General features: G+C 52.4%; 3 protein-coding genes across 7 annotated transcripts; 2 read left to right on the top strand and 1 right to left on the bottom strand.

The window, feature by feature from the left end:
• The first annotated feature begins 228 nt into the window (after window positions 1-228).
• LOC113423448 (putative G protein-coupled receptor 21) lies at window positions 229-2407 on the top strand. The gene is made up of 2 exons (XM_087971786.1): window positions 229-1306; window positions 2072-2407. The coding sequence occupies exons 1-2, from the start codon at window positions 229-231 to the stop codon at window positions 2365-2367; spliced, it is 1374 nt and encodes a 457-aa protein (XP_087827912.1). The 3' UTR covers window positions 2368-2407.
• A 2246-nt stretch (window positions 2408-4653) lies between these two features.
• Window positions 4654-11031, bottom strand: LOC113423441 (sulfotransferase 2B1-like). Of its 4 annotated transcripts, XM_087971366.1 has the most exons (8): window positions 10728-10903; window positions 9396-9492; window positions 9179-9234; window positions 8593-8801; window positions 8207-8333; window positions 6287-6381; window positions 5247-5427; window positions 4654-5148 (listed from the first exon to the last, which is right to left on the bottom strand). In XM_087971366.1, the coding sequence occupies exons 4-8, from the start codon at window positions 8788-8790 to the stop codon at window positions 5033-5035; spliced, it is 717 nt and encodes a 238-aa protein (XP_087827492.1). In that variant the 5' UTR covers window positions 8791-8801; window positions 9179-9234; window positions 9396-9492; window positions 10728-10903; the 3' UTR covers window positions 4654-5032. The 4 variants fall into 4 exon arrangements, with proteins under 4 accessions (XP_087827492.1, XP_087827491.1, XP_026540627.1 ...); XM_087971365.1 differs by lacking the exon at window positions 9396-9492 and having other exon boundaries at window positions 10728-10919; XM_026684842.2 differs by lacking the exons at window positions 9179-9234; window positions 9396-9492 and having other exon boundaries at window positions 10728-11031.
• Window positions 11032-13219: 2188 nt separating this feature from the next.
• Window positions 13220-21189, top strand: DPEP1 (dipeptidase 1). 2 transcript variants are annotated; one of them, XM_087971361.1, is made up of 10 exons: window positions 13220-13354; window positions 15400-15532; window positions 15880-16012; window positions 17289-17439; window positions 17702-17771; window positions 18167-18343; window positions 18587-18671; window positions 18769-18844; window positions 19269-19404; window positions 19838-21189. In XM_087971361.1, exons 1-10 carry the CDS (start codon window positions 13245-13247, stop codon window positions 20009-20011), a joined length of 1245 nt encoding a protein of 414 aa, XP_087827487.1. In that variant the 5' UTR covers window positions 13220-13244; the 3' UTR covers window positions 20012-21189. The 2 variants fall into 2 exon arrangements, with proteins under 2 accessions (XP_087827487.1, XP_087827488.1); XM_087971362.1 differs by lacking the exon at window positions 13220-13354 and adding an exon at window positions 14310-14378.
• Window positions 21190-21388: the final 199 nt, after the last annotated feature.

Raw genomic sequence — 21388 nt, 5'->3', positions numbered from 1 at the left:
CACTTGGAGAATAGCGGGTTGGGCCGCTCAGCTGGAGATGTGGAAGAGTCAAGGCTGGGAGTGAAGTTCAGGTGAAGTGCTTGGCTTCCCTCTGGTTGCCTGAGCTCGTTGGGTGGGCAGCCTGAGGAATGGTGGAAGCCAGGCCATATAAGGTGCTGCTTCCAGAGGCCCAAACTCTTCTTGCCCGGACAGCTGCAGCAGCGAGGCCAACCCCCCCTTGCCCTCCCCATGGCCTCCAGCAGCCCCTTCAGGGCCATCCTGCAGCTCCTCCTGGCGGTTACTCTGGTGGAGGGAACCTGGGCAGAGGCCACGACCCCTTTGACCGGAGGGCCCAAGCGACCAAGCCCGGGGCAGCAGAGGTTTCTGGGTGCAGAGGGAAGGAACAGGGGAGGGGGGGTCATCCTGAGTGGGGAGGGAAGCCCCCACACCAGCAGGGGGACACAGCGGACCACAGCGCATGACCCCCAGGAGGAGCCAGCCCAGCCACACACCCCATGCCTGCCTGACCCTTGTGGCCAGCCCCCATATTGCCTGACCTGGCTGGTCAAAGTGGCTCTCCTGGGGGTCCTGGGGCTTCTGGTCATGGGGGGCAATGGGCTGGCTATTGCGGTGCTGGGCTCCTCGGTGTCCGGCTGGAGCCACAGCAGCCGTTTCATGCTACTCTCACTGGCTGCCTCGGACGCCGCTCTGGCGGTGTTGGTGGTGCCCCTCAACTTGTACCGGAGCCTGGAGCTGGGGCCAGCAGCCCCCGAGGGGGCAGCCGGGGAAGAGGCTGCCTACTGCCGGGTGGTGGCCTTCATCAACTCCAGCCTCTTCGGGGCCTCCCTCTACTCCCTGGCCGGGGTCTCCCTGGAGCGTTACGTGGCCGTCTTCTTCCCGCTCCACTACGGCCGCCTCCTGAGCCCCAGGCGAGTGGTTGTGCTCATCGCAGCCGCCTGGCTCCTGCCTGTCCTCCTGCTGCTGCCGCTGGCCATCCCAGGCCCCCTGGCCGTGCTCCAGGTCCGCTTTTCTGCGGCCGCCCTGCTGTGCGAGCCGGACTATGGCTCCAACCCCTTCTACTCCCTCTGGGTGGCTGGCACCATCTTCTGCCCGGCAGCTGCAACCATCACCGTCTCCAACGTGCGCCTCTGGCTAGTGGCCCGCTCACAGCGCCAGCGCAGACAGGACGCGGGCTTGCTGGGGAAGGCGGGGCGGCCCAAGAGGCTCCGGACGCTCCAGCTGGATGCTGCCGCCCGAGTGCTGCTCCCGGTCGTGGTGGCCTTCTTCGTGTGCTGGGGCCCTTGCATCGGCACCATCGTGTACAACTGTAAGTGCCCCAGAGCAACCCCCCACCCCCCACCCAGGCAAAGGGGCAGAGAGTTTATGCCAGAGGGCAAGAGGGCTTTTCCCCATCCCGGCAGTTCTGTTCGTTCTTAGCCGCCTCTTCCGTGGTCAAGGGAGGCCACATGGGGGGGGGAAATGGAGGGCAGGGAACTGGGAGGGGCCCTGGGATTGGCTCTCATCTGTTCAAAAGAGAGGTTGGGGGTTGCTATGTGCAGTTCCCATCTGTCCCTGTGCAATTCGTATGATCTCTCCCCAATAAAGGCTTTTCTGCACCTCTGGAAAATGCCAGGTGGCCAAAGGCTGATGCACAATTTGCATTCAGTGCCCAGATGAAGCCTGGGCCTTTAGGTCCAAGGCAGGAGCAGCTGCGTCCGTCCTCAGGGCTGGACATGATGCCATCCGAGGGAGAAGGGAGGGTGGAGACTGTCTTCTCAAGAGAAGAAGGCGAGAGGCTGGATTCAACTTCTAATTTTTTCATTCGTGAGCTTGTAAGTTTTCAAAATCTAATTTGTCCAAACATGCAGCTCCCAACGGGCGACCCATCCTCCAGGTGTGCGATGAGTCCCATAATCCTGAAATGACACATTTCCTGAGACTTCTGGTTGTTGTATCACTACGCGACCTTGAATCCTCGAACTCGCCTAAGGCAGGACAAAGGAGCCAAGAGGCCCAGATAAAACACACAGAGACCCTGCAGGAACTCACTCCCCCCTCTGTCTCTCTCTCTCTCTCTCTCTCTCTCCCCCAGCAATCACCCAGGAAAGAGTCCCCAGCTGGCTGGAATTCGTGGCTTTGTGGCTCCCCATTGGCAGCGGCTTCCTCAACTGCTTTGTCTACTTCTGGGTCAACAGGAACTTCCGGCACAAAGTCCAGAAGGTTGGACAAACGCACTGCTTGACCTGCTGCCTAACCGAGCAGGACCTGCGGCCGCAGCACCTCCACAGCATCTCTGCTCAGGTGAGGGTGCCTTGCGAGCCTCCCGGCCCTTCCCCAGATCGCTCCCACGGTGCATCGCCTTCCAGCAATGGCCTCCCTCTCCGCTAGCGTGGCTGACTTCCTTGCAGGAACCCAGTCCGGTCTTTTGTGCCACCAAAGAAGCATTTGTCACCTGGAAGATCTCGGACCCTTAAAGATAATTCAGGAAATGGATCTACCAAGTCAGTTGACTGCAGCCCCCTCCCCTGCCAGCCTGACTTCCCAGACAGGCTCCTCCAGGACCCTCCTGGGACAGAGATCAGGGACGGGGAAGCGTCTGCTTGAACAAGGTGGGCCCTGCACCAGGCCTCCCCAGGGGAATGTGAGCAACCGACCTCTGGGGAGATCTCGGAGCCTCCGGAGTAAAATAGATCTCACACCTGGCCTTTTACCCTTCACCTTCCCTTTAATGGATGACCAACCAGGGCCAGACAACCCCACTTGGTTTTAATTCCCTTGTTTTAGCGGCTGCACTTGGCTGTTTACTGGAGATTTAAGAGAAAGTTTTAGCTGGAGCCATGGACTCAGCCACAGCAGCTGAGCAGGCCGGTCCCTCCGTCAACTGAGAGGGGGGTGACATGGAGATTCCTCTCTAGTGTGGGAACATGCATTTCTGCCTTTTGCTGGGTAATGCTCATTGTGTTGGGCTAATCAGTTCCCTGAAAGACAAAAGCTATGAATGTGATTTGCCCTCCTGGGTAGGATTTTAGGACATCCCACCTGGGTTGGGTCCTCCTCCTATCTTGGGAAATGCCCCACCTTTCAGAAGGTCGGCTGGAATTTCTTAAGCCTCCTTGGCTTGTGGCCTGGGACCTCCAGCTCTCCCACACGGTCCCATTTTCCTAGCCCTGCGGCATTTCCGCCTCTTCCCTCTTTCGCTGTCTTTCCCTGGGCTCCCTCCTCCCTGTCCTTAATTTTTATATACTAAGCTTTTAATGACGCAGGCTGAGAGCAGAGATCTACCTGGGACAGATCGAAGTGTAGTCCCCAGTTTAAGAGCGACGGTCTGTTTGATGTGCTGGGATGGAATAAAACGCAGCCTGGGGGCCTGGTCAGAAGAATCAAGGTGGCGGGCGTGGCAGAGTCCCGACTGAAGCTTTGCCCATTTTTAAGGGTGCCACAATAGAGGCAGCTTTGCTTGTCTTGACTTGTGGGCCTCACTCTGCCAACACCTTGGAAATGCAGGCAGGGCTGCTCCGGTTGGGCCAGGCATTCTGCCGAGAGAAGGGATTAGCCAGCCAGCCTTCGCCAGAGCAGCCCCCTCCCTTGGGCTGCCATTGCCACCCCCACCCCACCCCACCCCCAGCTGGCATCTTCATCTCTCTGGCCTGGGAGGGAGGGCTCTGCCGGACGTCCCTCTGGATTTGGGGGTGAGGAGGTTGGGCCGAAATTTCAGCAGGGCCTCCGTGGAGAAGAGGCCCGGTTCAGGTCAGAACGTCCCTTTGTGGTTTCCCTTTCTGACTGCCCCTCCCCCCACCCCTCCTCCTCTTTCTGCTCTCCCTTCCGGCATCGTCCCCAACGCTGAGATTGACGTGCAGGATTTATGAGAAATACCTTTTATCACCGCCCAAATCTGCTGCTACCTATTTTTTTTTGCTATGTTTTTTAAAAGACTATGCTTTGCAATATTCTGTGAATATCCTTTTTGTCTAGCCTTGATTGAATTATTTACTGTTTCTTGGATAAAACATATTAAAGATGACGTTTAGATGTATTAAATAAAAATAAAGGTGCTTTGGAGTTGATATGCTTTCCCACTGCAGTGAGTTCCTAGGGTAAAGGGAAGCGTGGTGAGGGGGCAGAGCGGGGGCTATTAGCCCATCACTTGAGTTACCTGGAAGAAGCTGCTCCGGAGGATTTCGTTCCTCTGCCAGGATAATAACCCCGATGGACAGAAGGGGAGGGAAACACTTCCCACTGCGGGATTTCGGCAGAAAATAATGGAAGGCGATGAAGCTTCTTGCTCGCTCCCACTCCGCTGACTTCCACAGAGTGCTGGACAAGAGGTTGCTTTTCCCCCCGTGCAGGAGTCCCTGGGTGGGGCTCGGGTGGGGATGGGGTTGGCAGGATGTCTCTCCCAGCCTGTTGGTCCCCTCCAAGCACCTTCAGCTGGAGTTCCCGGCACCCTCAGGACAGGAGGACAGCAGAGAGGGAAGCTGCTCTTCAGCACATCTGGAGGAAGGTCCAGAGGCCAGGAAAGGGGAGAGACACATCTGGAAAGGCAGCTGCCAAGGGATGCACTGTGCCGCTCACGGAAAACCCACCCAGAATCCTCCTGAGCCCCCTTTGCTTGCTCTCCTGGCCTTTGGGCTCCTCCCCGGCTGCTCTGCACGAGCAGGGCCGAACCACGAGGGACACGGTGAATAAGCCAGATTTATTGAAGAACGTAAGAAGATTTCCAGCAACTGGTGTGACTCAAACAAGCCCTGAACTCTAAACCTAGAGACCCTTGTGCAGGTGGCCTTCCTTCCGCCCTGCTTGTAAAGAAACTCTTTGGTCCCCTCGGTTGAGGGAGCGGCTTGTTTCCACCTGTCTTGTAGTCACCCTGTTGGCTACCAGGCGGCTTTTTCTGGCCGTGTAAGAATTCTCTCTCGCAGCCCCAGACTGGTGTGACCCCCTTGCTGGGCTACTTCCCAGTTCCTCTTCCCAGTGGGAGAAAGTCCGACGCGGGAGCTGCCGTCCTGAGACAAGCCGCACCTTGCAAGGGCCAACGGAGGTCTTGGAGCCGCTGCTGTCAGTCCATGTCCCACTGGAGGGGCCAGGGGTGGCCCCCCATTTCCTGCTGGTATCTCTCGTTGAATAGAGCGCTCTGCTTGGGGGAGAAGTGGTTCCTCCAGTCGCCAACAATACCTGCAAGGGCAGAAGAAGAGCAGAGACAGAGGCCGTCCAGCCAAGGGAAGCTGGGAAGGGCAGCCCGGCACCAGCTCTCGGGACTGGCCCTCACTGACCTTTCCGCATGAACTGGCTTTTCTGGAAATCCATAATCTCAGGAGGGAGAAGCCGGCCATTCACCATGAGGTTCTCTCTCATGACCGCAAAGCTGCAGTGCTCCAGGATGCGGTTGGCCTGCTCTGGCTGAACCGGGCGGCCCAGGAAGGCGCTCAGCCGCTCCACACAGTGTCTCAGGTCCTGGAGGGGGAGCGGGGTGGAAAGGAGGCAAAGGAGAGGTGATAAATCAAGCAGGCCCCGTGTCCTCCGCCAGAAGGGCAGGAGAGATCAGGAGTCCCGTGTCATCCAGGAGGAAGGCGGCCACGAGGAACAAGGCCGAAATGTGGACTGAAAGGAGGAGCCCTGGCTGGGACCCAACCCGAAGGGACCCTGTCCTTTGACTCTGCAAGGGGCCAAGGGCTCATCTGCCTGCCCCGGCCCAATCCCTGTTGCAGGAAAGGATCCGTGGGCCGGGAACGATGGGGATTGTGTTCCACCACACCAGGAGAGAATATCCTGTCCCCATTTTAGAGCCTGGAAGGACAAAATGTGGCCTTCTGGATATTAGCCAGCAATTCTCATGATTTCCACAGCTGGTCAGGCAAGCTAGGAATTGGGAGTTTAGGGACATGGAGAGGGCCAATCTTGCACATCGCTGCTTGCAAATCAGAAAAGATAAAAAGAAAAGTATCTATCTATATATGGAACTTAGCTTCCAAACCAAATATATATATATCCTCAATCTGAACTTCAAGCCATTTGCTTTCCCTCTCCATGTAGGGCTAAATCCAGGCCTGTTTTATCCATTTGCAGCCCGTTTCCAGATCTCTCTCTCTCTCCCTTTGGTCCTTCCCCTGGCCTGACGCCTGGGGCTGTCCCGGCTGTCCTGGAGGGAGGGAAGGGAAGGCTGGGGACGGGGCTCCTTCCTTCAGCCTTTGCCTCTCCATCCTCACAAGCCAGCCTGGATCAGGCCGGCATTTGAAACCCCCCTCATGCTTCAAAATAAGCTGGTCTCCTTCCCTGCCACGGCTGGCTGGCACCCGTCTGTGGGCAAACTCACTTGATGGAGCTCCTCGTAGGTGATGCAAAACAGGCCCAGCTCTTCTCGGCAGCTGAGCCAGCCTTTCACATGCTCAAACCAAGATCCGTAGTGCACTATTTCAAAGCAGGGAGAAAACCACAGTCAGAGAGGGGCAGGAACCACCTTGCCTGTCACTCCACCCTCCTGGCAGCCACATCCTTTGCTGGCATCTCAGCCCCCTGCCTTCCCTCAAATTATGATTCATCTGAAGGAGATCAAGTCACAAAATGTTCCAAAGCAGCTTCTGCTTTGAGTCCGTCCATCTCCCAGCCTGACGCCGAAAGCAGGCGGGACTTGATGGGCTGACTGGGTGGGAGAAGGACCATCGGCAGAGTCCAGGCAAAGCAGCCGCTCCCTGAGCGACCCCCCCCGGCTCCCCCCACCCCCAGGTGTCCTTTGGTGTCTGCCCTGCTAGGCAAGGAGTCCCCAGGTGGAGGAATCGCTTCTTCCCTCCCCTAGAAAATGGCCACCTCTGCCACGGGTGCTTTAAAGCAGGGGACTTCAACTCCCAGAGGTGGCTGGGGAATTCTGGGAGTTGAAGTCCTCCTGGCTTAAAGTTGCTAAGGTTGGAGTCCCCTGCTTTAAAGGGCAGTTCCTGGTCCCCCGGCCAGCTGGACCTTCAGTAGGATGCCCACCAGTGGTGGGATTCAATTTTTTTTACTACCGCTTGTGTGGGCGTGGCTTGGTGGGCGTGGCAGGGGAAGGATAATGCAAAATCTTCAGTCAGAGGGGGTATTTACCGATTCTCCAAGCTACTCAAAATTTCCGCTACCGGTTCTCCAGAACTGGTCAGAACCTGCTGAATCCCACCTCTGATCCCCACCCATGAAAGAGGCCCCTGCTCCAGGTCTTGGGCAGCTGTTAAGCCATGCTGGGATTCGGGCTGAGAGGGGCTGGAAGGGAAGATGAGCCCAGCAGCCCTTGAAGTGTCTTCTGGGAACCAGGAGCTCCTGCACTGCCCTCCAGGGTGGGATCCGACACAGGAATCCCTCAGAAAAAATACCTTTCGCCTCCCAGAAAGCCCCGGTGCACATTGGATAGCAGAAATGTTTTTAATTCACCTCCAGGTAGGCCTGACAACAGTGACTTTGCACAACTGCTGAAGAATGGGAAAGGGACCAATCTTTTTTTAAGAAAATCCAAGCCGTTAAGGACGAAAGCAACCGAGTCGATGCAGCCTGATACAATAGCAACACATTCACCATCTCCAGCCTGCCTGAAAAAGCCATCGCCCACCTAATGCCCTCTGAATGCCTGGAACCACAAGACCCAGCATTCCCAGCCAGCACGAGCAGAACGATCCTCCACCACATCTGGAGATCATCAGACTGGCGGAGGCTCCCAGCAGCCTCCAGAAACTTCGGCCTCCAGTTACAGAACCAACTGCAGCTTCTGGGACTAATTGGAAACAGTTGCTACCAAAGCAGCCAGGCACCGCTTAAGAGCTGGGGGGGTGTTTGTCTCGGAACTTGGCCACTGTAAGACTTGTGGGCTTCAACTCCCAGCTATGCTGGCTGAGGAATTCTGGAAGTTGAAGTCCACAAGTCTTACAGTTGCCAAGTTCGGAGACCCCTCTTTGAGCGGAAACAGCGCTTGCTGAAACAAAAGCACAACCCCAACAGCCCCCAAATTTGCAGTTACAATAAAGCAGATTGCGAGAGCCGTAAAGACGGTCAGATGTCCACAAAGGAAGTGGCAGTGAAACTGGAGACCGGGGGTTTAAAGAACCACCCAGCGCTACCACCACTTCCTCTGAATTTTGCAACTGCTGTTTAAGCACAATGACATGAGCCACTCCGTGTTGGCAAGCAGTGATGTATATACATTGACTTAAAACACACGATGGCTGTGCTCTTAGGGGGGAAACAAACGGCAAGATCCTTCAGCCCTTCCACCTACCGGTGCCAGCCATGAAATCATGAAGGAAGCCTTCGAAGGAGGATGGTTCAGGGAAGAACTTGGCCATTCTCTGGAAATGGTAGTAGGACACCACAACATCTTTTGGGTTCCTGACCACATAGATCACCTGCAGCAGCAAAGAATGGACAAGTTGACCCCCCCCCCCATAGGCCTTCCTGTTTTGACCACCTGCCATCCCAACCTTGGGTCTCCTCTTGCTGCAGGTTCCTTGACTAGCTTCACAAGAGGCACCATGACATGCTAAGCTGAATATGACACATTATGTCCCTCTGAAAGCCCCCTGAGGGGCCCAGGGTAGCCCCACCTGAAGATGTTGCCATCATTCTTGTGAACGCTGGCTCTCAAATGGACCCCCGGAGACGCACCTTGGGCTTAGCTTTCTTCAGGGCAGGTGCCAGTACTGGCTGAGGCAGGTGGGTGGTGAGGAGGCGAGGACACCGGATGTGCTGAAGTTGCTCTCGGAAATAGATGTGCTCTAACCAGGGGGCTCGAGCCCAGTTGGGAAGAGTCTTTACGGGCTCGAGGTTGCCATTGCTGCGGATCAAGGTCAAGATTTCTTGCATCCAAGTGGTGCCTGAAGGGCGGGAGGGGAAGACTGGCATGATCACGAAGACCTGTGGAACTGCAGACTATTTGACTGCAAGAACTACACAGATTCTCCTTGGGGAAAAAGGGCACCTGTGCAGAAGAGAAAGTGGTGTGGCACCTGCATCCACTCATTCAGAAGACTATCCAGAGAACAGGAGCAGAAATGCGCCCTTGGGGTTCAATGGACAGGTGACCGAGCGTCTCTACTGACCTGGGCAACTTAAAAGGTACTTGGAGCAAAGGTGCACCCCAACATTTCCCCAAGCCCACTCTGCCACAAGTAAGGAAATGGAGGTGCTGTTTTCCCTGCCAGCTGACACCAGTGGGAGAGAAAACCAAGCAGACAGAGAGAGCTCTACCAACCTTTCAGCTACCTTCAGTACAGCACTCAGTTGATGGTCTGATTTACTGATAGTCCACTGAACACAAACAATGGATAGAAATGCATGCAGATTAGAGCTCACCTCTTGGGCAGAACCAGTTGTGCCAGCATATTTGTCTGCTGACTCACATTCATGCAACTACAAGACAGACCCCTGCATGAAGACAAACCTTCTCTCCTTCCCCCCTCCAGAATTACCAACAAAGGAGACAAGGGCGCTCAGTCCAGCTCGGCTGGGCTGCGTTTTCTCTTTGCCCACCTCCTCTTTCTTCACAATGCCCCAAAGGCCTCCAGCCTGGGACCAAAAAGGGGTTGGGTGGGATTCAGGGATTCTATGGTATAAACTACCTGGAAGGACAGAGGGGGCCTCACACAGATTCTCTGGGTTGGTGGGGCGGGGATGTAGGCCAAGATCTGGTTGATGAGTCAGGGCCCTTGGCAGCTTCTTGGGAAGGGTCTTGCTGGGAGGAGAGGGCTGAAACTGGGCAGTAGTTCAGGGGTCAGTCAGTGATTAACTCTCCCACTACCTCTGAATATTTCAAAGACCATCATTTCCCTTTGAGTCAAGACTGAACACTTATTGTTTCAGAGGCCAAATAAGATAATCCTACCATTCTCTGTCTTTATTGTTCCCCTTTCAAGCTGCAGCCCACTATCTTATCAAAACAGTTGATGGGTTTCCACACTCAAACTGCTCAGGCAGCCACAAAGTTCTTGTTCAGGGTTACTTGAAATGCCACGTCGCCTGTTGCAAGACTGGTGTGCTGTGCACAAATATGAAAAGGCCGTGAAACGGAGGAAAGGCTGGTGAAGATGACAGAAGTAGCAGAGTTGGCAACATTAACTTGCTTGGTTAGAGAAGGATCACTGACCAGCGACTACAAACCCTGATGGATCTTTTGCTGACAAAAGAGACCATGGTCAAGAAGATTCGAAACTGATTCTCTGTCAACTTTCTTTTCCTTTTCTATTTTTTTTCCTGTTTTCTTTCTTCCCTATTTATTATTTTTATTTGTTTTCTTCTCCAGTTATTACTTTGTTAAAAAATTATAATAAAGCTCAGGAAAGAAATGCCACTGTAACTAGAATGCCTTGGTTCAAAGGTGCTTTGCCTTAGCCGCAGCCTTTCAATTCTTTTAAGAGAAGTTTGCGTTTCCTCCGAAGGCACCAAATAATAAGCCCTCGGAGCAACAACAAAGACAGCAGCTTCTGTAGAGAGGAGGAGAGGAGGGGAGCCGTTTCTTTCATGAATGAGCTATTCCACGCCTCCCCCAAGAGGAAAAACATCTCTCCAGACCCACCAAGGGAGGAATAAGAGCCCAGCTGGAGAGGCCTGGAGCAGAAGGAACTGTCCGGTCTGAGCCATCCCAGGCTTCCAATATCTTTAGAAGAGGCTCCCTTTTGTACTCTGAGTAAACACTCGCTGCTACTTAATCTCACAACTGGGTTTGGTTTTGCACAGAGTTTGCCTGGCAAACAGAGAACTTCTTCCATCCTCCTCTCCCAGCACGGGTCCACCACACCCTTTACCTGACTTGGGGTAAGTGACGAGGAGGACATCTGTGTCCTGGAACTCAAAGTTGCTGGCAAAGTGGAGGGAGCTCTGGGTGTGGAGGTGTCCCGGCAGGCGTATGTTGGCAAAAACCTCGGTCACGTTCAGCCGAGCCATAGCGCTGAGGCCTCTCTGCTCTCCGGCAGCCAAAGAACCTCCCTCCCCGCCTGCTCAGCCCAGTGGTGGGAGGTATCCTCCCAAAACCTCTAAGCTTCTCTAACCAAAACCCTCATTGGCCGCAGGTGGATCAGCTTTCTTTATCTCTGGAAACAGAAGAGATTCTTCCCTACTGATGGAAATAAAATCAGGACAAATTAATCAATGATTTCATAACGCTGGTTGGGTCTTTCCAACTGTTCTTGATCTTTCAGCCAAACTGGATGATTTGCAATATGTTGTCCTTCTGTTTTCCTGGCTAATTGTTTTATTTCAAATCCTTTTTATTATTTTTTAAAATCTAAATGGCAGGACAAAGAATAGAATAGGAGATGCCAGCAATTTGACAGAGCAATTATGCACATCTGGTCTGTTTTTATGAATGTGAATACAAGTAGCAAATCTTAACCTTAATTTTAAAAATAAATCAAAGTGTGTACAACACTATTGACTTGTGAGCAGAGAAACTGGGCCAGAAAAAAAAAAGGGGGTTGCACATTATAGTCACAACCATACTTGGGGGAGAAAGCACAACACAATGGTATAATGTGTGGGTTCTGCTTTGTTTTTCTGAGCTACTTTGTTATTGATGCCAGAATGGAAAAACCTGATTGGTTTGTTGACCTGCTTAAGAAGTTGTTAGGAACATATAAAGAGAGAGAATAATTGAACGTGTGACTATGTGCAAGGTAACTTAAAAAGCACAACGGAATTAGGAGAATGTGATATCCCTGTCCTTTTCTATCTGGTGTTGAAGTCCGTCCTTCAGGAACTCTGCACGCTCCCAAGTGCCAACGTGTGTCTTCTTCATTTCCAGATTAGCCATCAGAGTCTGCCTGGAGAGGAACAACAAGGCTCATGTTTATGCAGCCACAACTTCAAGTTTCACAAATAAGCGGGGGGGGGCAGGAAAAAATGCACCGAAGTAAGCCAAGGCTCCCTTCCTTTCAAGGTAGGTTCCTTTTATGCGGTTCTTACAAAGCACATCCCCACTTAGGTAAGTTTTGCATGGAAATCAACTTAAAAGCAAACAAAGTCATAATTTATTAGGTCACTAATCATAGTTAGATGGACATACTGCCCCCACCTCGCCTAACAGGAGCTTAGAAAGCCCTTATAATTAACTTGATCCCTGCTTATCTCTTTCCTAAGCCTCTTGTCTGTTGGTTTCTAATTATCTTACTCAGTAACAGGAAGAATTGATCAGGGACCTGTCACGGCTGTCTCTACGCCCTCAAATTCCAGCTACACACGGAACAGCATCGCCTTCCCATGGAGGCTGGATCACATCGCCATAACTCCACACCACGAGGCCTCTCCTTACCCTCGCTCTCCCCGCAATGAGTTGGGCTGAGCTGCTGAATCAAATCTGGGGCATAGCAGGGCTGAAGCCCAGCGAGACCCCTTGTGCCCACCAGTGCCAAAGGGGGGAGGAGAATCTCCTTCCAGCATTGGGGGAGGGGGCGCTCACCCTTGCAAGGCTTCCAAAGGAAACACAGCTCAGGCCCAGCAGCCCCGTGGTTGGAACAGCTGCAATTTCCCCATGTGTGACTGACAACCTTGGCACGACCAGGTGGAGCTCCGTAGACCTGGTGATGCCATGAACCACGACCAGTCCTGAACCAAAGGACCACCCTTTCCCCCTGACTGAGAGCAAGGTTGGATAAAAGCAGAACTGGATCTAGAGAGACCCAGTCTCTGCACGAGGCTGATTTTCACCCTGGGATCTGCTGCTCCTTTGCTTATGTGAAAGCAAAGAAGAAAGTGGCCCAGCGAGGACTGGGCTCTTTCCATCACAAATGAACCCCCGCAGCCCCTGGTTTTCATGTTCAGCCCGAAAGAGGGGGCTCCCGGAAGAACCCCCTGGCCTACTTGGTCCCCACCCAGAGGCTGCCTCGTTTGGATGTTCCCAAGGGATCCCTTCCAAGGGAGGAGGCTCCCCAGAACTGAGCCTGGAGGAGAAAGAGAGTTCCGGGGCAGAAGGTCTCTTGGACAGGAGACCTGCTCTGCGCTGCAGGGGAGGCCTTTCCCCTGGGGCCAAAGGGGCCTGGGGGCTCCAGGAAAGGAAGTGGAAGGGAGTGGCAGCTGCCCAGACCCTCCGCAGGTTGTCCCTCCCAGAGGGACCCTCCTTGGGTCTCCCTTGCTCAGCTCCAAGGGGCAGGATGAGCTCAGCTGCCTGAAGGCCTCCCTGGCTCCTCCCAAGCCCTACTCACCCTCAGGAGTTGCCACATGATGGGTGGATCCCACTCAGCCACTCCTTACAGCTCCATTTGCCTCTGAGGATCCCTTGGAGGAAACGCTTCAGGAGGTCTCAACTGCCGGCCCAGCTTCGCCCCAGGATGCCGCTGCTGGTGCCTTACCTCGTGCTTGCTTGGTTCTCCACCTGCTTGGCAGATGTCCATCAGCTGGAGGCAGACAAAATAATGAATGCCACACCTGTGGTGGACGGGTAAGAGGACAGCCTTCCTTTCCCTGCGGTGGGTTGGTGGAGCAAAGCCCTGTCTTGCAAGAGGTGGGGATCGTCCTTGGTCCTCCAGGGCCTCCTGCTGGCACCCAGCTTTCCACTGGGCTGGCTTGTTGGCACAAGGCCACATGACTTGAGACGCCTTTAAAATGTACGTGCGACACGACTGGGCTGCTTTGTTCCAGGGGACAAAATCTGCAGGGCAGGCTAGGAGGAAGTTTCCCATCAAGGCTTCCTGAGAAAAAACCCCTTTAGGAGCTGATGAATGATGATGGGCTGCAGTGGAGAAAGCGATGGAGGACCCCTTGCAGGGAGGGCTAAAACAAAAGCTGGCGATGAAGAATTGCACAAGAGTCTCCACAAAGCAGGGAACAAACATTTAAATGTCATTCTCTGGAAATAAAACAATGGATTTGGGAGCAAAACCCCCGATGTAGTATAAACAGATGGCCAACAGGGAGGGAGAACCTGAGGCTGAGATCTGTCCTTGGCCAGGTGGGTGGCGAATGTGTCACCTGTAAGAAGGCAGGTTTTTTTGTAAGGTTCGTGTGCAGCAGAACCAGAGAGAAAAGTCCCGCTGTCATAGTGTGCAAGGTGTGACCTTCCTGAAGCAGCTTCAGAAGGGATTCGTGGAGGAGGACGTGGCAGGAGAGGCAGCCAAATTGTGCTGGGCCAGCATCGTGGGAAGGGAGTTTCCATGCTAAGGGCTATTCGGAGTAAGGGAAAAGGAGCTGCGTAAGTGTGCATTCCGTTAAGCCAAGGGTGCAGAAAGCCTGTGAGAGTTTTCTTTCCCAGAACTCAAGAAGGATTCAGAGCAATGCAGGGGAAGAGGCTACAGCCCCCCCCACCCCCCTGGCCTTGATCAAGGAGCTGTTTGCTCAGTGAATAATCAACTACCAGGTGATTGCCCTCAGGGTTGGCCAAACTTGACACCTCTCCCTGGAGGGTTCTGGAGTTGAGGTGGAAGTACAATGGTCAGATGGCCTTGGAGGTGCTGGGAAATCCAGAGGTGGAGAAACATACAGGCTCTTTCTTACAAACCAGCCTGACTTCCAGTAGAAGATAGAAGCAGGTCCCTCTTTGGGCACCAGGAAGCCTGGGATTCCTCCTGAATGTGGAAACAGCTGGGGGTGGAGAGGCACATTTGAGGCAATCTTGGGAACTCCAGGTGGATTCCAGCTGTTTTGTGTCAACAAATATAGCTGAGCAGTGGCTGGAAGTTCTGGGAATTAGGAAGGAACATCAGTTTAAATTCAGTACACAATAACATTCAAGATCAAAGCAACTTTTAAATAATAACAGACCCGGTCCTATCTCCTTTTTTAAAGAGAATTTGCTTTGATCTTGAATGCTATTTGTTTATTTATAGCTGAACTTATTTCCTACAGATAGTGGGAAAAGAGGCACTTTGTGGATTGGTTGCTCTGCCATTTCCAGCTAAATGCAAGTGAATAACTGAATTTCTTAGTTAGAAGGCAAGCCATTAATGGACAAAGTAGGCTTTCATCACCTGTCAAGTATAGTTGTCAGGAGCGCAGGATCTTCTGCAAATCCAGCAAGGCTGCTGGCTGTTAGTTATTAACCGTGACAGGGAGTGTAACCAGGGAGAAAGCTGGGTGTGGTTGGCATCTTAATCCCCTTCCCCCAGCCTTTTAAGTTTTAACTTGTTTTATTCTTTTTTACACCTGGCTCTTTTATTGGTTTATTGTATAGTTTTTATGTTTTAATTCTACACCATCCAGAGCCACAAGTGAGATTTTGACAAATAAATAATAAATGTATGGATTTTTGTTGTTCTATGAATTGCTTTCTCTGATCAAAGCAAGCCAGAGTCTTCTTCGTGTTATGAATAATCCATAATTTACAACAGTTCAGCCCATCCTTTAATCTGATGTAAGGAAGATTGTTATCATCTCAACCTTTGACCTCCAAGGGCAATTGCTGTATCCTTTCATCTGCTTCAATCAGCCTCTTGAATCATAACCCAGCATCTACTCAAGATGATAAGATGTTGTCTTTTGCCTTTGTAGTCACAACGATCTGCCCTGGCAGCTGCTGACAAAATTCAACAACCAGCTGTCTTTGAAGGAAGCCAATTTGCACGAGCTGCAAGACACTCATACCAATATCCAGAAGCTGCATCTCGGACATGTAGGAGCCCAGGTAAGAGATGAGCAGAGGACTCCCTGGCAATAAAATAAGAGAGATTAATTTAACATCTGATCATCCAGATTTTTGCGAATTGCAAAACCTTATAAGTTTGCTTACTTTCAGGTAAAGATTTTCAGCCCAGCTTATTTGTTAGGCCTTTCGGTTGTGTTCCCAATCTATGTGTGTTTTAAGAACCCTTCAATGGGTCCAACCTCTGCTGCCTGCCCACTTCCTTCCTGTCCTTTCCACTTGCACCCCAACCTTAGCTCATCTAAGGTTAGATGATAAAGCTCACACAGGAAGCGGGAACAAAGCAGCTTGAATACACATTTGCCTTCCTTCCTTCCTTCCTTCTGCAGTTCTGGGCAGCCTATGTGCCCTGCGACACCCAAAACAAAGACGCAGTGAGGCGAACTCTGGAGCAGATCGATGTTGTCCATCGGATGTGCCACCGATATCCAGATGTCTTTAAGTGTGTTACTGACAGTGCAGGTAAGCGCAGAGATGGGGCCTCCGACTGTTGCTTCCTGGCTGGCCAAGGAGGGGCCCAACTGTTGAGGTAATTCCACGTTAGGAGAATGAGCGCATACAGGGAGACGTAGTGAGAGTAATGTTGAATAATACACACACAGCACACAGATACACTGTACAGTAAATGTAGGTTTTTACTTCCCATAAGCGTTTAAGCACAGTCCAAGATAAGCAGTCCAAGTCATTCACAGGTAAATCAGTCAGTGTTCAGTTCAGGGATAATCCAAATATCAAAGTCCAGTATCAAAAACAGTTCAGTAACAGACTTACATCAACGATCAGCAACAGTCATTAGAAGGAACAGCAATACTCTCCAACAGAAGGAAACAGAGACTCACTCACACTCTCTTCTGAGACTAAACAACCCAGGTTTCTGGCTCCATCCTATGGCTGTTTGAGAAAACACACCCAATTACAGTTTAGCATTCTCTTAAAGACATAGTATTAAAATGTCTATCCTAGTTTATATATTTCCAACCCAAATAACTGTTAGGTGACTTACATTCCTAACACCAACCACGTGACCCTTAGCACAGGGCACACGACAAGTCAGGAGGGCACCAGGTGAGGTGGGGGGGCTGTTCCAGGTGATGGAATCCAGCAAGTGGCCCTTGGTGATAAGCTGCTTCCAGGGAAAAGCAGGAGGACTTCTTGGCTCTGTCCGTTAGCAACAGCTCAGGAATCAGGGCCAAAACCCAGTGCAAGTTTTAGCCTTGTCCACTTTTCCACCCAAAATCTTAAGTCCCTGATGTGGCAGGAGAAACTGTCTGGAGCTGGGTTTACATCTAGTGGATGCAACCATTTTTTAAAACTACGATTCATTGACTAAACCAGAAAATATGACATGTAACCCAAGGATTACAAAGCATCATGCCTGGGTTCACACAATGACAACATCATCCTGGCTTGCCACACTGAGTGAACTCAGGTGACTGCAGTTTATTCAACAAGCTGACAGACGAGCAAGCCACAGCTTAGTTGATGTGTGAACCAGGCCAACATTCTTTGAGTATTGAAACAAATCCTTAGCTGGTTTATTGCAACACACAAACTCAGTTTCTGCCAGAATTCTCCATTATTCGATGCAGAAAAGAGCATGGATCAGGTGGGGGGAGGGTAAGCTAGCCTTAATTGTGAAAATCTGGTGGAGGCTTCAAACCCCCTCATAGTCCCAGCTGGCCACCCTGTACAATGAGCACCTGGCCCTGGAAACCGGATGGAGTTCCTTTTCTTGCAGGTATCCAGAAGGCTTTTGACACTCACCACGTGGCCAGCCTAATCGGTGTGGAGGGCGGCCATTCCATTGACAGCAGCTTGGCTGTCCTGCGCACCTTCTACCTGCTGGGCGTGCGCTACATGACTCTCACCCACAGTTGCAACACTCCCTGGTGAGCGGGGAGGCCCTGAAGCCTGCTTTCGAATGTGGGCATGGCAACCGAGGTGCCCTTGAGTGGGGCAGAGTGACAGCGCAGGGCTGTTGTGTAGCCTTGCAGGCCTTTGTGTAGGGAAGGGCTGAAGAGGGTCACGGGGCAATTCATTCCAACAGCAGAGTTCCATTCTGGGGGGGGAGGTCTGCCTAAAGGGGAGGTTGGAGAGAAGGAAGGGTCAGGATTCTATGCTCCTTCATCTGGTGTCCACTTTCCTTGGCAGGGCTGACAACTGGCTGGTAGATACAGCTGAAGAGAAGCCTGTTCACAATGGCTTGACGGAATTTGGGAAGGTCAGCAAAGGCCCTGCGGACGGATTTGAAGGGGGGGAGGGAGCTGTAGGCAGCTACCCAAGCTGCGCATCTCATCCGCCAAAGGGAGAAGAGGCTTTGTCATTGGCCCGAAGCAGAGCAGGTTAACAGGAGCTCCCATTGCAACGGGGGTTGCAAAAGTCACCACCACGAAGGAGCAAAGCTTGCAGCTCAATAGGAAGGCCTCAGTGGGGGCAACTGATGTGAGATGACAGCTTGTGCAACGGGGTTTGGGGAAGGCCCCAATGCTTTCGGGGCTTTTCCTCTCGAACCCAGAGTCTCCTGAGCATCTTCTCTCACCTTCACAAGGCCAAGGTGGAACCAGAAGCTCTCCTGTCTCTCCAGGCCAAACGATCCCCCGTTTCTTTGCTCCACAGCGTGTGGTCCTGGAGATGAACCGGTTGGGCATGATGGTGGATTTGTCCCATGTCTCTGTGGAGACGATGAAGGCTGCCCTCAAGGTCTCCAGGGCCCCCGTGATATTCAGCCACTCCTCGGCCTATGCCGTTTGCCCAAGCAGGCGGAATGTACCAGACGAGGTGCTCCGCCAAGTGGTGAGCAGGGCTGGGCTGGTGTGGGGGTGAATGCCACGGCACAGGCTTCCAAGAGCATCGATTCAGGTTGGGCAGGGAGCTTTTCCTTGGTGTTCTTCCTTGGCTCCTCAGGTGACTGACTGGCCCACCGCCTACCAGGCACACACGTGGTTGGGTGCCGCAGGGTCAAGGGGTGGTGGAGAAACGGAGGCGCTTCCTGTTTCTGGGTAGCCCCTTTGATGATGCCCTCTTCTCCCCTTGCAGAATGAGACACGCAGCCTTGTCATGGTCAACTTCTACAATGACTACATCTCCTGCAGCAGCCATGCCACTCTGGCCCAGGTAGCAGGTAATCCCAGCAGAGCAGGAACAGCACATAAGGAGACACGGGAGGGGGAACTGAGGCACACAGGAAGGGCTCAACCTCTCATCCTTCTCACCTGCAGATCACATGGACTACATAAAGCGCGTTGCTGGAGCAAAGGCTGTTGGCATTGGAGGAGACTATGACGGGGTGCCCAGGTATCAGCAGGAGAGGCAGGGGGGTGAGGGTAGGCTTGAAAGAAGCCCAGCCTGCAGTGGGACAAACGTAAGCCCCAAGGCTAGAGTGGCCCATTGCTCGAAGATTGTAGGCATCTGCCAAGAATGCTACTGGCAGTTTAGTGCAGGGCTGCAGGAACCATGTCCCAGCTCTGGCCTGTATGTGTGGTGGCCTTGAGTGAACAGGCACCCTGAGAGGGAAGGCGCTCCTGGCCCTTAGACCTCTTGCCCTCTGACCAAGACATGGCCAATTAAGGAGCAGGGGGGTGCAGATGGGCTCCTGGAGGGGGTGCAGCACCAGACCTCAGCCCTGGCATGAGAAGAGAGCATGCAAGGATGGGGGCGAGAGACGTGGAACCCTGCACTAAATTCCTTGCAATTTCCCTGGTCTTTTTTTGGCTCTCAGAGTCCCTCAAGGCTTAGAGGATGTCTCCAAATACCCAGACTTAATTGCTGAACTGCTGAGGAGGAAATGGACAGAAGAGGAAGTGAAGGATGCCCTGGCCAACAATCTGTTGCGGGTCCTACGGGAAGTAGAGCAGGTAAGACCCCTCAGACCAGAAGAGGAGCTGGAGGTGGCTGGTAGAGACTTGGGCATGGGAGAACCTCAGCTCTATCAACTGGCAACGTCTAAGCCCTCAGCAGCTCTCGTCTTCATCTTGGGCTCGTTTTCCTGTTCTATTTGAACTGCCTGCCTTTGAAGAACCTCTTCCCACCCAAGAGAACCATTGGGACTCAAAAAATCTAGATGGAAGTGTATTATTATTAAGTGCCTTAAAGGTTAAGGTGTTAAATCAGGACCATGAAGATCTAGAATCTGGCTCACTTCCACCCATGGAAGCTCAGTGGGCATCTTGGAACCCCCGTTTTCTTCCCCAGTCCAGTCTACCTGAGAGGACTGCTGTGGGGAAGGGAGGAATGTAACCCAATCTAAATCTAATGAACTAATCTGAGCAAGCTCTTCTCCTTCCTTAGGTGCGGAACAGGATGAGTTCCAATGGAGTTGCTCCCGACGACACACCCATTGCCTTCCAGGACCTGGGAAGAGGATGTCGAACACACTATGGGTACTCCAACCAAGGGCACCACCCGAGAGCTTTGCCTGCTGTGCTCCTAGCACTATTATTGCTCTCCACGTTGATGCAATAGAAGCCCCGGGATCTCCTTCCTCGTAGACTATGAGGATCCTGCGAGGTTAGGAAAGAAGCAGCACTTCTACGTCCAATTCCTATCACTTCAAATTCTGTCCAAATCTTGGACTATTCTCTTATTACCTCCATTAACTTATATGGCAGTTATCACAATACCATTTGTGCGTCTGTCACGGCTCCTCTTTCCCTAATGGGAGGAGCAAGCCAAATTCTGCTTTGAACTTTCCGAAGTATTTGCTAGTCGCCTTCTTTGCTCTGCATAATGCCAGACCTGCAGGGTGGGGAGTACAGGGAGCGACACCTTAGGTCCTTCTGGGCTCTTTTTCCCCACCTTGTGAAGGACAGAGATTGTAACGGAAGGGATGACAAGAGAGTAAGCAGGTATACAATGGGGAATGCAAATCAAAAGCAATGCCCTGAATGTATTCCCCATCGCCTGTTTACTTCCTTGTAATTCTCCCCTCCAGTGAATGTAAATACCAGCATTATTTCCTCTCTCGTGAATCACGCAGCTGGGGTGGAGTGCTTAGGGGGTGAACAAAGCGAAGGAGTGAAACCGATTAGTCTTGTATTGGTTTTGAACAGACTGTGCCAGCGCTGGGGGCAGGTGGGTGGTGTGTGTGTGAGCATTCAAAGGGCGGGGAGTGGCAAAAAAAGGGTGCAGTTGGGTTCTCATCATTTCCTGCTTAGCAATTGCTTTCCTTAATTATAACGAGTTGCTGATCCCAACTGTGGTCGCTAAATGAGGACTACCTGCATCACATTGTAACAATAATGAGAAACAAGGGGTTGGCCTAGAACCAAGGGAGACGGTGAGTTCTAGTCCCACTGTTGGCTAACTGGGTGACTTTGGGCCCGTCCCTCTCAGCCTAACCCGCCACACATAATTATCCTTGGAAAAGGAGAAGGAATATTAGGGATGCTTGCCACTGTGAGTTGTACATGGACAAAGATATTGGGATACAAATCTTTTTAAAAAACCCCACCTTGACAGAAATATGCAGGATCCATTGTCTAGGTAAGGAGGGCTGGTGTTTTTTTAAGCCCCGAGAAAAGAAGATCAGATCCAGAAAGGGCCCCTTCCGGACTGACTGGGGTATCGGGAAACGCCAAGCAACCAGACTGGCAGGAGTCTCTGACTAAAGCCAACACCAATAAAAAGTCATCTTTATCCAACTTCCTGTAGAGTTGATTTCCTGAGCTGGCCCACCGTGCTACCTACGTGCGCCCCAGAACAGCTGTCCACAGCAGCTCCTCTTCCCCAGGAAGCAATCCCTGTGAAGATGGAGCCGGACCCTCTTCCGCAGGAAAGCCCCCCCCCCCCGGTCCCCCCTCCCCCGTGGCGACTGCATTCCCTATCCCTCTCCCCGTCTCC

Source organism: Notechis scutatus, chromosome 9, assembly GCF_049901735.1.
Source record: "Notechis scutatus isolate UNSWTSFEM ecotype Mainland chromosome 9, rNotScu1.2, whole genome shotgun sequence".
NCBI lineage: Eukaryota > Metazoa > Chordata > Lepidosauria > Squamata > Elapidae > Notechis > Notechis scutatus.
The sequence above is the reverse complement of the archived record's forward strand: the minus strand, read 5'-3'. Positions and strand labels throughout refer to the sequence as shown.

Bases quoted from the DNA above. Each gene is read 5' to 3' on its own strand.
- LOC113423448 (XM_087971786.1), top strand. From the start codon at position 229: ATGGCCTCCAGCAGCCCCTTCAGGGCCATCCTGCAGCTCCTCCTGGCG. The intron at 1,307-2,071 runs GTAAGTGCCCCA...TCTCTCCCCCAG, and splicing joins CGGCACCATCGTGTACAACT to CAATCACCCAGGAAAGAGTC.
- LOC113423441 (XM_026684842.2), bottom strand. From the start codon at position 10,866: ATGGCTCGGCTGAACGTGACCGAGGTTTTTGCCAACATACGCCTGCCG. The intron at 8,334-8,592 runs GTGCGTCTCCGG...TTGCTGCTGCAG, and splicing joins TGAAGAAAGCTAAGCCCAAG to GTGATCTATGTGGTCAGGAA. The intron at 5,149-5,246 runs GTCAGTGAGGGC...CTGCCCTTGCAG, and splicing joins AAGCCAGTTCATGCGGAAAG to GTATTGTTGGCGACTGGAGG.
- DPEP1 (XM_087971361.1), top strand. From the start codon at position 13,245: ATGCCGCTGCTGGTGCCTTACCTCGTGCTTGCTTGGTTCTCCACCTGC. The intron at 13,355-15,399 runs GTAAGAGGACAG...TTGCCTTTGTAG, and splicing joins GCCACACCTGTGGTGGACGG to TCACAACGATCTGCCCTGGC. The intron at 18,672-18,768 runs GTAATCCCAGCA...TCTCACCTGCAG, and splicing joins CACTCTGGCCCAGGTAGCAG to ATCACATGGACTACATAAAG.